The 17,282-nt window shown below is 32.3% G+C and overlaps 1 protein-coding gene across 5 annotated transcripts in view; it reads right to left on the bottom strand.

Annotated features, from left to right (window-relative positions):
- Positions 1 to 2,267: 2,267 nt before the first annotated feature.
- The window catches only part of LOC102801577 (protein lin-28 homolog A-like), a 45,286-nt gene continuing 30,271 nt past the window's right edge, over positions 2,268 to 17,282 (bottom strand). For all 5 annotated transcript variants that reach the window (XM_006811428.3, XM_085505748.1, XM_085505746.1 and 2 more), the window contains exons 3-4: positions 11,129 to 11,301; positions 2,268 to 7,792 (exon numbers count right to left, since the gene is read on the bottom strand). In XM_006811428.3, coding sequence (XP_006811491.2) covers positions 7,534 to 7,792; positions 11,129 to 11,301 — 432 coding nt within the window. In that variant the 3' untranslated portion in view covers positions 2,268 to 7,533. The remainder of the gene's footprint in view (positions 7,793 to 11,128; positions 11,302 to 17,282) is intronic.

Here is a 17,282-nt window from a genome sequence, read left to right on the forward strand (position 1 = left end):
ACTTATGTTGAGTGTCAACCCACCAGTAGATGTCAAATCCTGTTAAAGGCCAACTAATGTTGAGTGTCAACCCAACATTAAATGTCAAATCCGGTTAAAGACCAACTTATGTTGAGTGTAAGCCACTAGCAGATGTCAAATCCTGTTAAAGCCTAACTTATGTTGAGTGTCAACCCACCATTAGATGTCAAATCCTGTTAAAGCCTAACTAATGTTGAGTGTCAACCCAACATTAAATGTCAAATCCAGTTAAAGACCAACTTATGTTGAGTGTAAGCCACTAGCAGATGTCAAATCCTGTTAAAGGCCAACTTATGTTCAGCTGCAACCACCCATAAGATGTCAAATCCTGTTAAAGGCCAACTAATGTTGAGTGTCAACCCACCAATAAATGTCAAATCAAGTTAAAGGCCAACTTATAATGAGTGTCAACCCACCAGAAGATGTGAAATCCAGTTAAAGACCAACTTATGTTGAGTGTCAACCACCATTAGATGTCAAATCCAGTTAAAGACCAACTTATGTTGAGTGTCAAGCGACCAGTAGATGTCAAATCTAGTTTAAGACCAACTTATGTTGAGTGTCAACCCACCAGTAGATGTCAAATCTTGTTAAAGGCCAACTTATGTTGAGTGTCAACCCACCATTATATGTTCAATCCTGTTAAAGGCCAACTTATGTTGAGTGTCAACCCACCAGTAGATGTCAAATCCTGTTAAAGGCCAACTAATGTTGAGTGTCAACCCACCATTAAATGTCAAATCAAGTTAAAGGCCAACTTATGTTGAGTGTCAACCCACCAGTAGATGTTAAATCCAGTTAAAGACCAACTTATGTTGAGTGTCAAGCCACCATTAGATGTCAAATCCAGTTAAAGACCAACTTATGTTGAGTGTCAACCCACCAGTAGATGTCAAATCTTGTTAAAGGCCAACTTATGTTGAGTGTCAACCCACCATTATATGTTCAATCCTGTTAAAGGCCAACTTATGTTGAGTGTCAACCCACCAGTAGATGTCAAATGCTGTTAAAGGCCAACTTATGTTGAGTGTCAACCCACCAGTAGATGTCAAATCCTGTTAAAGGCCAACTAATGTTGAGTGTCAACCCACCATTAAATGTCAAATCCAGTTAAAGGCCAACTCATGTTGAGTGTCAACCCACCATTAAATGTCAAATCCTGTTAAAGGCCAACTTATGTTGAGTGTCAAGCGACCAGTAGATGTCAAATCTAGTTAAAGACCAACTTATGTTGAGTGTCAACCCACCAGTAGATGTCAAATCTTGTTAAAGGCCAACTTATGTTGAGTGTCAACCCACCATTATATGTTCAATCCTGTTAAAGGCCAACTTATGTTGAGTGTCAACCCACCAGTAGATGTCAAATCCTGTTAAAGGCCAACTAATGTTGAGTGTCAACCCACCATTAAATGTCAAATCAAGTTAAAGGCCAACTTATGTTGAGTGTCAACCCACCAGTAGATGTTAAATCCAGTTAAAGACCAACTTATGTTGAGTGTCAAGCCACCATTAGATGTCAAATCCAGTTAAAGACCAACTTATGTTGAGTGTCAACCCACCAGTAGATGTCAAATCTTGTTAAAGGCCAACTTATGTTGAGTGTCAACCCACCATTATATGTTCAATCCTGTTAAAGGCCAACTTATGTTGAGTGTCAACCCACCAGTAGATGTCAAATGCTGTTAAAGGCCAACTTATGTTGAGTGTCAACCCACCAGTAGATGTCAAATCCTGTTAAAGGCCAACTAATGTTGAGTGTCAACCCACCATTAAATGTCAAATCCAGTTAAAGGCCAACTCATGTTGAGTGTCAACCCACCATTAAATGTCAAATCCTGTTAAAGGCCAGTAGTGCAGTGTAGATTCAAACTCGTGAGAAGCATCATGTGTGGATTATTACCATAAAAAAAAAGATTTACAATGAAACTTTTTTGACTTTCAATATATCATATATATTATACATATAGAACACAATACAGTTGTAACTTAAATACAGAAAATGAATCACATTACAGGGCAGTCTTGGCTTTACAGAGTCAGAGGCCAGCAAGGTAATTATTTATAAATCAGACTAGATTGGTCTGTTTTATTCTGTGTTTCTCAAAATGCAAATTTTAATTACTAGTATTTGGACTTGACCAGAAACAAAGTCTGCCAAATGGTGCCACCTATAGGTAGCCGAATAGAAATTAATAGACCAGCTGAAACTGCTGAAGTGCAAATTATTAAGTAAAATTACTGACAAATGATTTCAAGATTTGTTTATTTGTTTGAGGATACATCATTTCATGGTCACTCTTACTCTTAAGATACAAGCCACAGATGAAAAAGCCAAATAATTGTGCTTACTTAAAGTTAGCCATATTTTGAAACCATAATACAAAGAATGCTGATATTGACAAAAATGTAATACGCTTTAAAAAACAGTTTTCATACTGATAATAAACTATTTCAATAATTCCCATCAAATATACTAAAATCATTTTTTTAATTTTCAGTTTTCTCTAATGTGTGTGTTCATTTTGAACAAAATAAAATACAATTGGCTGGTCTGTTTTTAAAGCATTACAGTCGCTTTGAGCGTTGTTGTAAACAAACAATACAAGATTATCACAAGGATACAGCAAAGTATAAACAAAGGCAGTAAGGTGACTTTTTACTGCCTGAGTTCATACTTCGTAGTATTACTGTGGCGATCTTATTATTATACATCTTAATCCTGTTTGTAGTGATAATTTATTAAGAAACAAAAGCAGATACAGGTATTTACAAAATAGTTAATTCTATTGTTTTCGGTGGTAGATAGATGTATAATAGGATATTTTGCATTTAGAAGCATCCAGTGTCCCACCCTGTTCATATCCTGATTTTTGAATACATTAATGAATCCCACCACATTTTTCATACAGTGTACATTTAGCATGTGTGGATTTATTTTCTGAAAGTAACAAAGGTTGACATTGGTGTTTAATGTTAGCGTTAAGGTGTCACTATGAGCTTCTACTGGAAGAATTCTTATGATGCGTGTTGAATACATTAAAAATTTTGAGAGGAAACATTGAAATCATAAACTGTGTAACTGGAAACTCAGCTTCATAACTCAAGGTGTGTTCAGTCCCCAAGAAAGGTTTTCAAACCCTGATATGTACAAGCTGCTCACACTTTTTTTCATTAATAAGACCTTTTTCTAGTTGAAAACATTGAAACTACCAAATAACTATTTATTAGTATTTGTCAATAAAAGTGCCATGTCATGAAATGGAAATCAATAGTGATTCAACTATAACAAAGTTCCAGGAGAAGCATGGATATTTGGATGCATGCTGAAATCTAAAACTCAAAAATTCAAATTTTGGATTCTAGTTCTAGCATTGTCAAATTACACAGTAGTGACTTAGTAGTGTCAAGTTTTTAGTATTTTTTAATCAATGTACCGGTATTATTGAGCCAAAGTGACCTTTGTGTCACTAAATGAATACATACAGGAGATTATTTGGTCGGATGTATACTTATAAACAACACCTAAAAAGCAGTTGTGTTTGAATAACTCATTTCTAGTTATATACATGCTATTAGCATAAATATATGGTCTGATATATTATCATGCATTTACTCATTTGAGATCATAAATGTCATGTTGGTTCAGTATTTCATAAATCAAAAAAAAAAATGTAACTTATGGTTCTTTGGGTCAATCTATGTTCATGTGCATTTTGTGTTCAACTAGAAGAAGATCTGTTATAAGTGTATTTGCATGTAAATATACATATAGACTGCTTAACCCTCTCACTGCTATTGTCAACATTTCTATCAAGGATATTGATAAATTTCAAAATATTTTGTGAAAATCTACATATTCAGTTGTCATAGTTAAAAATTACGATTAAATTTGATGATACTTACACAAAAATTGTAAATATTTGTTATTTTGTGGAAAAGTCTGCCCGTAGAAAGATAATCCTTTTCATTGCCAGACTTTTTTTTTGCCAAATTTTGATGAAAATCGTTTTTTTTTGAATTTCTGGTATGGTTGACACTTAGAACCGACTAGACATAATATATTGCAGTTTTATTTGTTATCTTTGTTTCTTTTATTTTAATGGTAAAGTTTATGGATCTTGATGTAATGGATATTAAAAGGTTGACAAAGCAATAAGAAGGTTAACAATATATCAGAATTAAAATAACACATTATTATTATTCTTCACGTTTGTGTCTTAGTAAATGTGATAATGATAATGATAAAATAAGATTTTTTAACTCCAGTGATTTTGAAAAGACATGTAAGCATTACATAACACCACATAGCGTTATATAATGTAATTAATTATTCCCACAAACAATTACATAAACAAGCATGAAAACATCAGAATGCAGACTTGACGATTATAATAGACATCAATAGAGACAAATCTGATGGGATGAATTCATTACCACATCAAAGCAATTCAAATCGTAAGGTATTCTGGGCTGCTGTAGCCAAGAATCCATACCCTACATATACCAGCATCATCTGTATGTCACATTCTGTAATTATAACTATTTGTAGACATACAATGTGAGTACTGAGGTTATAATACATTTTATGTAGTGACATATTTCTCCAAAGGCACAGACATGTAACCTCTCGCAGTTTCCAAAATGGTAAAAACCTATTCATGGAAAGTGATCCCTCAAAATGATCTCAAACGATCACATGTGGCAAAAATGAGCAATCCACGGAAGAATCATGTCTTGATCACATAAAATTACCAGTCAGCAATAGTACCTTATATGGAAATCGCAAAAATTACCAGTCAGTAATATTACCTTATATGGAAATCACTAAAATTTCCAGTCAGTAATATTACCTTATATAGAAATCGCAAAAATTACCAGTCAGTAATATTACCTTATATGGAAATCACTAAAATTTCCAATCAGTAATATTACCTTATATAGAAATCGCAAAAATTACCAGTCAGCAATATTACCTTATATGGAAATCGCAAAAATTACCAGTCAGCAATATTACCTTATATGGAAATCGCAAAAATTACCAGTCAGCAATAGTACCTTATATGGAAATCGCAAAAATTACCAGTCAGCAATAGTACCTTATATGGAAATCGCAAAAATTACCAGTCAGCAATATTACCTTATATGGAAATCGCAAAAATTACCAGTCAGTAATAGTATCTTATATGGAAATCGCAAAAATTACCAGTCAGCAATATTACCTTATATGGAAATCACTAAAATTACCAGTCAGCAATAGTACCTTATATGGAAATCGCAAAAATTACCAGTCAGCAATATTACCTGATATTGAAACTTGCAAATTAAAATAACTAAGTCTGCAATAGTACCATATATGGAATTCTCAAAAATTATCAGTCTGCTGATACCATATATGAGACACTCGAAAATTACCAGTCAGCAATAGTGCCTTATACGGTAACTTGCAAAAATAACCAGAACCATATTTGGAACGCTCAAAAATTACCACAGTCAGCAAGAGTACTACTATACAATGTATATGGATGTCAAAAAATAATAGCACCATATATGGATATAAAATAACTAGTCAGCAAAAGCACCATATATGGATGTCAAAAAATAATAGCACCATATATGGATATAAAATAACTAGTCAGCAAAAGCGCCATATATGGATGTCAAAAAATAATAGCACCATATATGGATATAAAATAACTAGTCAGCAAAAGCACCATATATGGATGTCAAAAAATAATAGCACCATATATGGATATAAAATAACTAGTCAGCAAAAGCACCATATATGGATGTCAAAAAATAATAGCACCATATATGGATATAAAATAACTAGTCAGCAAAAGCACCATATAAAAAATTGCCATAACTTGCGTTGGTAAAATCTTGAAAGCAAAATAACAGCAGAAAGGTGATTTTGAAAAATATTTTTTGAATGATGGACTACGTAAAACCAGATGTGATAATGGTGGTTTATAGATTAAATTTTTGTTTTCTTCACTGTCAGGTCTGCTGACTTGGTAAAAAAAGCTTGGTAGCTTAGTAAACATGACTGTCTGGAAAGGAATTGGAGCTCAAACATGGTTACCTATGTGTTAAAAATTGCCTAAAGATGCATAGGCCTCAAATATGTATATATAAAGCCTTTTTTTGTTACATGTTTTTTTCTGTTTGCAGATATATATCTATATGCCATGCTTGAACCAGTTTGGGCTAGGCAGTTTATAGAATGGCAGTGTAAGTTATTTTATTGACTTCCAAAACAGCTGACATGATCATAATATACCCCATTAAAAATTATAGTATAAATCATTAATATGTATATTTTAAAAGTACTGTATATTTGAAATATGTACTTTTTAATTGCACTTGCATGCAATTAAGTAGGGCCAAATTTTTATCTCGCACCTTCACAACATGGCATCTTCATACCAGGAATATATTGAATCTCATATCAGTTTGTTCAATTGATATTTACTATTTGAATTCAGGATGGACGCGGCTAACTAGTAAAAATACTGTTATTTTACCAGGTAAAAACACGATAAAATTCATAATATTTCGATGAGTCAAAGTTCCAAACAAATGACAAAAAACTAAATAAAAAGTGGGAGATGGTAGGGGTACCCTAACTTGTTACCATGGCAACAATGTTTAGTGTTAAGCCCCTATTCTGGTAGCTACTTTAATTTTGACTTTACAAATAGTCTGAATAATTTGAACAAATTTCTGTGTCAAAATGAGTTACCTGTGTCCATCCTTTTGTAGTATCTAGCATACAGGTTAGATTATTCTGCTTCTGACATTTTTTTAATAGATTCACTGAAAACTAAATAAAAGTAAACATTTTTAAATAACTAAATAACATTCCTCTGAGTGAAAAAAAAATGTATGCAAGGGACATTGCACCCATTACGCAGTATTTCGCCCTGAGACTCTCTCTCCACAGAGAATTTTAAACAAACACAGCTGATGAAGTGACACTATATTTCATTAACAGGATGACAGAAAAAATAAATTAGTCTTTCATTCATTTAAAATCATCTAATTTACATGGCCATCTTCCGGTATAATCGCCTGTCTCATAAATAATTCATTACACACAGGACAAGAAGACCTTCAGAATAACCTTGCCCAGAATACAGGAAGGAATAATGATTTTGTCCAGGTAAAACGTGCAAGAACCATGTAACTTCCAAAACGTGTCTTCCATACTTGCTAACCGAAAAAAGGCCGCTCAAGTCCTGCACAGTAATTGATTACTTCTTCATAGAAGAACTCTCTAAAAATGTTCCAATAATACTTACGAAAGCACACGTAGTGAAAATTGAATGTTAATCACACACTAACTGAAAGTGTAATTGATGGGGTTATATGACATAGATTTCTATAACGTACAGTACATTGGGCGAATAAATTACTAACAGGCTGATAGAATGATGGCAGAGTGTCTGAATGTACGTCTGATGATCATGGGTTTGTATTTTCGGCGTGGATGATTACTGGATGGATAATTGGTTATGTTGATGATGTTTCACTCTGTCCATTCGTTATAGGAATGGTTTCTGTGCCTTCATCTTGTATCTCAACAAGTCCCTGATTGTCCAGTACATCACTGTTGTTGTTAGTTCTGGTCTTAGGTTTTTTCTTTTTATCGTCTTTCTGAGGACAGTCAGCCACTAGATGCTCTTCTGAGCCACACTGGTGACATTTCTTTTTTTGTGGAGGTAAGGAACAGTTTTTTGCATGGTGGCCCATCTCACCACAATTATAGCACCTGAAAATGAACAAAACCAATTTTAGTAAACAATTATTTTTTTTAATTATTAGTGTTCATGTTTAACCCTGTGTAAATTTATTTTCGCATCCAAAGTTTGTTAACTCTTTGAAAACAGTGGTTTAACAGGGTGTAAACAAGAAACCTGTCTAAACCAATTCAACCCTGTGTAAACTGGAAACCTGTCTAAAATAAATTTAACCCTGTATAAACTGGACACCCGTCTAAACTGGTTTAACAGTGTGTAAACTGATAACCTGTCTAAACTAATTTGACCAACCCTGTGTAAACTGGAAATCTGTCTAAACTAGCTTAACCCTGTCTAAACTGGAAATCTATCTAAACTAGTTTAACCGTGTATGAACTGGAAATTTATCTAAACCAGTTTAACCATGTGTAAACTGGTATTCTATCTAAACCAGTTTAACCCAGTGTAAACTGGAAATTTATCTAAACCAGTTTAACCATGTGTAAACTGTAAGTCTATCTAAACCAGTTTAACCCTGTGTAAACTGGAAATCTATCTAAACCAGTTTAACCCTGTGTAAACTGGAAATCTATCTAAACCAGTTTAACCGTGTGTAAACTGTAAGTCTATCTAAACCAGTTTAACCGTGTGTAAACTGGAAATCTATCTAAACCAGTTTAACCCGTTGTAAACTGGAAATCTATCTAAACCAGTTTAACCCTGTGTGAACTGGAAATCTATCTAAACCAGTTTAACCGTGTGTAAACTGTAAGTCTATCTAAACCAGTTTAACCGTGTGTAAACTGGAAATCTATCTAAACCAGTTTAACCCGTTGTAAACTGGAAATCTATCTAAACCAGTTTAACCCTGTGTGAACTGGAAATCTATCTAAACCAGTTTAACCCTGTGTGAACTGGAAATCTATCTAAACCAGTTTAACCCGTTGTAAACTGGAAGTCTATCTAAACCAGTTTAACCCGTTGTAAACTGGAAGTCTATCTAAACCATTTTTTGCTGCTAGGAATCTTTGTGGTTTGATTATTATATATTCATTCACAGGGACAAAACTGTTACTAGATGTTTTTAATACTCAAATAAAATGTTCAATTGCTACAAAATTTCATGATTTTCACTGCTTTGTGAAATTTGTAAAATGTAGTTGGGTTTATGTACAGTACATTTATTAAAACTTTATAGTAGTTTACAGTGTTTCAAAGGTTGAATAACTATACAGATTATCGTTACTTATCTACCAAACTGTTCCAAATTGTTATTAACACAAAAAAAAAAAAAAAAAAAAAACTGTTCCAATTGGTGATGACGGTAGTAGGGTGTGAATGCATTATAAGTATGTACACTATCAAGATGCAACATGTTTGTACACACACACAGACTCAGTGCTGTTTTTTTTTTCCAAAAAGTACACTCCTCAATGGAAGACAAATGAATGTCAAATCCTTGAGTTTTGACCCCAGCATTAGGTGAAAGGTGATCTTATGATAAAACAGCTAAAAAAGACAATTCTCAAAAAGGCATGCAATTTTTTAAGTATGATTTCCTGAGCTATGTATTTCCTAACCCATACAGTTTTGACTCATGACAATCCCTGTCCATGGAAGTTTGCTATTAATGTATGTGTTCCTGTTAAAACATCACCTGATGCCACCCCCTCTCATTTCATTTGGGTTATCCTTGAGGGCTATGTGTTAATAAAAACAACTTAATATATGCAACATTGTCACAACAGATACCAAACAAGTTTTGATCAGTGAGTGACGTTTGTTATCAGACAATTGCATACTGGTTGGTAAAAATGTAAACAAATGCCTGTATATAAGGACAAAATACAGAAGAACTAGCTTTATTTCTGTAAAATACTCTGAAAGAAGGGTAGAGCTATTTGAAGGAAACATGCAAAGTGTACATTAAGAAATCCAGTAAAGTTGTCTTGTTTATATAACACTACTCCCCCCTTTTATCTCTGTATACTGTTATTAGGTAAGTAAACATTAATCAAAATCATATTCTATTTAGGACATTTATAAAATCAATGAAGACAAGTGCCAGGTCCTGTTCGATATGGAACTCATAGCGACGTATACAACGAGTGTAAAATACATTGTTTATTTACATGAAATTCGAACACGCGCTGCATGAAGACCACCGCGCTTTAAATATATAGAAATATAACAAATGCGATATAAAAGTAGATATACACATTGTTTTTACTGAATGGACATATTCCACTCTTTGATCTTTACTTAATATTAATGGTTTGGTATCTCATTGATAATGGCATTCATTAAAATAAATCAAGTCCACTTCAGTAATAAGTACAAAAATAACTTGAGTTCATCAATTATGTAGATCTGATGAAGTTTGTCCAAGGTTATCTCAGCCAAATGCCAGTTAGAATGATTGCATATGGATAGCACAAAAACATTTTTAAAAAAATATTAAAAAAATAAAAAAAATAAAAAAAATAAAAAAAAGAATGTAACAATAATTTTCCTCCCCAAATGGTGGTGCAACATTTTTAATATTTTAAATTAAACAAAAATAATTTTTTATTTGTTATGATTTTTTTATTACATTTTTTTAAAATGTGAAATACTTTAGGAAAGGTTTGGGAAAGGTATCAAGGTTGTCTTTGGCCCACCAAAATGTTTTTGTTGATTTTGCACTGAATAGCCATAATTTTCTATTTCTAGATTAAGAAGTTTGAAAAACATATGGTAAAAATTATCTAATTTTTGGGCATTCTGGGGGTTAAAGTGCTAAATGTCTGTTTCAAATTTACCTCGACCTTAAAACAATTGGCCTTCAATGAAATAGGATATCAGTAGGACAGTACTACCTCAATTTTAATCACTCTTCACATTTCTTGGAGGAATGTCAAGGCTCAGCTGCAACACTATATCATAGAAGCTCCATTTAGATCACCTGACATATTAAGCATTCTATATACTTCTGTTAGGCCACAACAGAAAAAGTTATCGTTTCCCTCATTGTACACTCAAAATAAGTTGTTTTTAATTAAGTTGTAAAAATACCCTTTGAGTTTGATTACCAAAATCTTGGTAACTTTTGGTTCCTTTTCACAAAATAAAGTACATAATTTTGTTCATAATGTTTCAAATATTTTGATCACAAGATCACAATAGGAATTTGTGTCCATTATTAAAAATGTTTGACTTGTGTTTAAGTAAATAATTATGTGACGCTTTTTGAAAAAAACATTGTGATGAATTTTATGCCCCTATTTATTTGTTTGAATGCCTGCCAGTGATCGTAATATAAATCTTATAACGAGTCAAACTGAGTATTATTCTACCTAGAACAAAAAAAAAATATTGAATAAGCTTACCGATTAACTCTGCGACGATATTTTGGTCTAGGTCTTCTTTTGCTGCCTTGGCAATCAGCACCATCTGGTCCACTTACTGCTAGAGCTTCCCATCCTTTTTGAGATTTCTTATATTTAAAAACAACAAGTTCTCCTTCTCCTAGGCTTCGGAATCCACCCATTTTAATAACAGACTGTAGGCAAAAAAAAACAATTTGGGGTAATTAAACATGTCAGTTTAAAATGTGTAGCTCATAGAATTGTTTTGGGAAACAAAAAAATCTTTTGGTAAAATTAAAATTAAAGCACAATTTCATGGCAATTTGGGAAAAAAACGTGGCATTTTGAGAAAATACATTGACCTGATACTTTTTTTTCTGGGACCAATAAAACCGCCTAAACAATGCACAACTTTTTATAATATTATCGTCTGTTTGATTCAGTGACGACAAGTTCCACAATACTAAATACACTTTATGAAAATGCAGAAAAGATAATAATCAGCCATACAGTTATGTCAATATGAATTACATTTTCAAAGTGTTTTTTTGTCTTCCGTTTACCATGATGCAATGTGCAAAATAAATTGAAATCGTTTAAAAGTTACACATGTTCATATTGGAGATGCCAAAAATAGATTTTATTCAGAAATGGTTGATTAGATCTTGTTGACAGACTGAGAGCCACAAACCTTATTTTTTGCCCACCAAAATTGTTCAAATCACATCACATCCACTGTGACTTTAATATATAATCATTATATTTGGAAAAATTGATGCTATGGAGGTATAGAACAATTTGTGGTGGGCAAAAAAAGTCTTGTGGTTCTCTCGACCTCAGTGGCTATGTGTGAGTAAAGTCTATAAAGGATTGTTAAGCTGCTGATTTTTAACGGCACGATTATATGTATCTTAGACATATTTATAAATATTTAAAAAAAAAAAAAAAACTGTTTTTATATGACATCATTCTTGCTCAAATCAATGAGACAAGACAATTAGATTGGTTTGTCCAGTACCACCATCTATTCTGCAAAGCACTCATGAACTACTTATCAAATCCACAACGTCACAGCAGAAGCATCGTAACTGCCATTTTGAATTCATAAATTTGAAACAATCATGCCTTAGTAATGCCATTCACTGAACACAACTGATTTAGAACATAGTTCAAAAACAATTAATAAATCAAAGGCTTCCCTCAATATAGAATTGATCAGCGTTTGTTTTTTATGTTTTCCTTTATTAGAATTTAAAAGTTCTCATGGAGCTATGCATAAATATGGGTCTTAAATAGGCAAAATATGTAAATTACGTTATTGAAACATAGCTGATGTATTGATGCCTTGCCCACTGTGAAGAAATAATCCAGTGCTACATTTTAAGTACAGTGAAGAAAAATATACAAAATAGAGAAAGAATTTGATAAGTAAAGCCAGTTTCGGCACACTGAAATGAATATTTGGAATATTTTGAAGTAGGAGATTCCTATAATTGCTGTTTTTACAAACTTATTTATTATCAATAAGATAAAATAAAGCACTACAAAAAATTAAATTTAGGTGAGGTGTTGCGACTTCATGAAGAAAGCAATAACTCCATACATTTCAATACATTTTCATTATAGAAATGACAACCAAAAGACTTAATGCTGTAATTTCTTAAGTGACAAATGTTTACAAAAATTTGCATTTTGTGTATTTTACACATGTTGTAATGTATAAAACCCATATCTCACACAACATGGAAAACATCTGTGAGTTATGTTCACAGGGAGTCACATTGACTGTTATGGAATTATTGTAAACACCCACAAATTATCATATTGTGCAATCTTCTAGCGGAGACAGATAAATGAAACGAAAAGTGCATACACTTCCGAAAAATATGTTTGTAACATTTACCGTATTTCCCACCAAGCAGTTTACAGGATGTCCTATTTCCCTGTTTGAATCAAAGCAATTACTTGTACTTACAGTAAAAACAAGACAGAGTGGAATTTTACATATCTTCTAATTGAAGAAGACAGACAAGGTCATACACACCACCTGTCCACTCATTACAGCAGATGGGATGGAGAAATAGAGGCAGAAAGTTACTGGGGCAGTAACTTAGCTTAACCTATCAATCACCTTATGATTAAAAATAGAAAACTGTTATTAAATAGACCTCGGATAAAAGCTGCACAAGGGCATCTGGTCATTGCGGGGATAACTGTCCTGCAATGATTCCCAAATCATATCCCTCATTGTCATGGAAACATGACATGCTGCTTAGCAACACTTATGTCATTCTGTAGTTGTCATAGAAAATAATTATTATAAATGTTATATTAGTAGATTATTTAGAATTCATGACAGCTTGGCCATGTCTGCAGTAATTATATCACAATTATACCATATGACCTTCTAAGGTCATTTGTTTTACTTTAGATGCTTATCGAGAAAATTCAGAGTGTATGGCTCATTTATATTGTACATAAGGTGGTGATATTCAATGATGATTGGCAATAGGGTGTAGTAAATTATCTGAGATATCCATCTCTGACCTCATCCAAGAGATGGTCAACAAAACAACACTCTAAACCAATTAGTGACACTAAGAAGTGAAACAGCTGAATTACTGGAGAAGATGAAGTCATGTAGACATGGAAACATAAACATCAACCCCTCTCGTTTGCTTGTCTCCATGGAAACATAAATATTAAATTTCTAATCACGCTTTTTCCATGGAAACATGACTACTAACTTTAATCTCATGCTTGTTTCAATGGAAAATAATAATGGTCTTTTGTGCTTGTTTCTATGGAAATGCAAATTAAATATTTGCCTCATGCTTGTTTAAGTGGAAACACATAACAAATAATTAAGACCCCCCTCATCCCATATAAAAAAGTGCCCCCTTTTTTCCATAGAAACTGAGATTTTATAATTTCTCATAAATCATTACAGAATTCAGTGTATATTTTCATAGAGGAGGCATTTAATTCTAAACAAAGTTAATTTAAACAATTTAATGCCAAAGTCTTCTTTCCTAAAATAAACACAAACTTTTTTCATATTTTTTCAACAATTTTTATCAAGATATGTAGGCAATGTGAAATGTCCCCTTGGTCCAATATTCATGAATTATAGAAAAAACAAAATATTTTACCAATACAGAGGCAGAAACAATTATGACATTCAATGGGTTAAGGAGACCTGTTATTGTTTTCAAAAGTTTTCAAGTTATTTGTTTTAAGAAAAATGTTTCTTTTCGCTATCTCTTAATTATTTTAATAGTCCGTGTTACAACATATTGCCATTTGGATGGGATGGCAAAGTATGCATAAATATCTCAGTATAAGTAAATGAAATTAATATTTTGTTGCAAGGATCAAGTATCAGCTAACGAACTGTCGGTCAAACATCTTAGTTGCAATAAGTCATTTTGGAATTTTTGCTATTGTTAAATAACAAGACTACTCAAATAAAATAAAATTATACAGAATGTCATGATTTTGTACTCAGCAAAATTTTTTTCAAGAAAATGTCCTATAAAAATACAGCAATGTCATCCATTTTGTCAGATTGAACTATTTTTAAGAGTTTCATCAATTGTATTCAAAACTGATTATATTCAAAGTTTTATATTTGTGTTCTTGTCTTTATACATATAGAGTGTCTTAAAACACAGTTGATTATATTCTGTATGGTGACATATATTAACTATTTGCCATGGATACTAGTGTTCTCACAATATTCATACCATATCACAACCATGGCAATTATAATTGTTATTATCTATTTTGTTACATACTGTGGAATACTTTATTTTCGCTGGAATTAATTTTCGCTGAAAAGGCTTTTCGGGCATTTTGTATGGAATTTATTTTCACTGATTTTTGATGAGTTTAATGTGAAATATAGGAAAAAAAGTATATTCGCTGGATTTTATTTTCACGGAATCATCCCTTCAGCGAAAATAGTGAAAATAAATTCCAAGCGAAAATAAAGTATTCTACAGTATATGTAAATAAACCCATGGACCCTACATACCAAGTATCAAAGCAAATGAGCTGGAAGTTATCAAGAAGTCAAAAATAGCATTTTTTTTACAAGAATCACAAAATGAACAATTCTGACAGAGACCCATCCACGTATCAAAGCAGTTGAGCTGGTAGTTTTCAAATAAGTCGATAATAGCATTTTTATCAAAAATGATATGGTAAAACGAATGATGAACAATCATCTATATGAATAAAAATATAGTTTTAGTTCACATATAATAAATAGATTTATCAATTCTTATGCACAAGCAGTCACATATCCCAGTAGAAATACACCTAGAAAAATATGGTTTTCTAAATATTTTTCAAACAAATGAAATCAGTTGTTTTAAACAGTTTAACATAATACTTCTAGAACTCTAGAAAGTTCCTGGATGTGTGAACCTTGGGTTAGTGTATTCATGTAAGTATTATTTCATTCAGGGTTGATTATATATATTAACCTGTTATCATTTGCCAATATGTGTTACTATATTTACATGTCATTGTGACATTTAATAACTGCCATATGTCTAATAGTAAATAAATAATTTATTATATATTATCAATGTCTCCTTACAAGATCTTGTTGACAGTTATACAAATCCAAACATTAATTGTTTCAAAGCCTATGTTTTGTAAATGTATTTTTTTCATATATGTATGTATACCTATCCAAAACTAAAAATCTATAGTATTATCTTGAGTGCTGGAGAAAGTCTAATCTTGTTATCATAGTGGTATTATGGCAAGTTAATACGGTGTCCTGATGTGAACCAGCGCAGTACAACAGCACAACAGAAGTTTCCTCAAATGATTCATCCATTAGTAAATGAATCTGGATCAGCAGCCTTGGCTTCCCCATTGAATTTGTGGCACACTCACTCAGGTTTTGGCAACCCTTTCGAGTGTTAACACAGGTAGGATCTGAAATGCCGTATTCTTGAATTGTTGCCAAGATCTTGTTGAAAGCAAGAAAGCATCAGGACTCCATTCTCTAACATCATCATGTTTACTGTTCCCCTTTCCATGATAACCATGATAGTTACATGGCTCTCTTATTCTCTTGATTTTGATAACCATTTGTGAAGAAAGAGTATTTGAGGTTGTTGGGTTGACTGCGCTACCATTAATTATTATATTCTCTGTTACATATACTGTATATTGAAAATTTCAACTGGAAAATCAAGTAGCACATGGCAATTCTAAAAACAAAAATATATTTAAAACATCTTCCCAGAGTTACAAACAGCATACAAACCTCAAACTAAATAATATGAAACAACGATTCTCTTAATGTAAGTAGTTAGGTGATAGAAGTAAGTAGTCCTTGAATGTTCTTTATCCTTAATAAATATTTAACGTAGTTTGGAAAGTGTTTATTCGGTAAAGAATTCTTCCTAAGTCTGTTCACAATTGTTAATTCAAATTCCTTAAGACATGGAATAACCTCATAAGATATAGTTCAGTATAAATGAACTATTAGCCATCGTATATTTCTTAAATTTCTCATGTAGCCATTAAATAATGATTTGGTCACAGTTTTCTTGTAAGACCATGTCTGTATATCAAGTATTTCAATTAGGTTAACAATTTCCTCACTACAGTATCAGAATGTGTTGTGAATCCTAATGTCAAATGATTGGCTAATCATGAGGTGTTTGTAGTTATGATGTGATGCCAATTAAAGGTTTGAGTTATGGTAAATATGTCCACGATGATTGGCCAATTACAGAGTGTTTATTATATATGCTAGCAATTATTATTATAGGAATTATTTATGAATATTGATAAATATGACTGTTCATTATAATTGGCTAATACAAGGTATAATTACTGAGTATGATGCATGAATAATGGTGAATGATTGACTAATTAATAGTTTTGTCTGAATAAACAAAGGAAAGTTTTGTAATGTGATGTAAACATGATTCAAAATTTCTAAATAGTGAGGAAGACATTCAAATGCATCTGTAATGATGTAAAGGCATACTATCATAAGTAATTCTAAATTAGGTATGATGTAAGAGAACTGGCAACAGATTCCATACTGATTGGCCAACTACTATGTGTTCATATGTGATGCCAATATTAGGTATTATGTAAGAGAACTGGCAACCAATTCCATACTGATTGGCCAATTACTATG

This window comes from Saccoglossus kowalevskii, chromosome 11 (genome assembly GCF_978046115.1).
Source record: "Saccoglossus kowalevskii chromosome 11, keSacKowa6.1, whole genome shotgun sequence".
In the NCBI taxonomy this organism is placed as follows: Eukaryota; Metazoa; Hemichordata; class Enteropneusta; family Harrimaniidae; genus Saccoglossus; species Saccoglossus kowalevskii.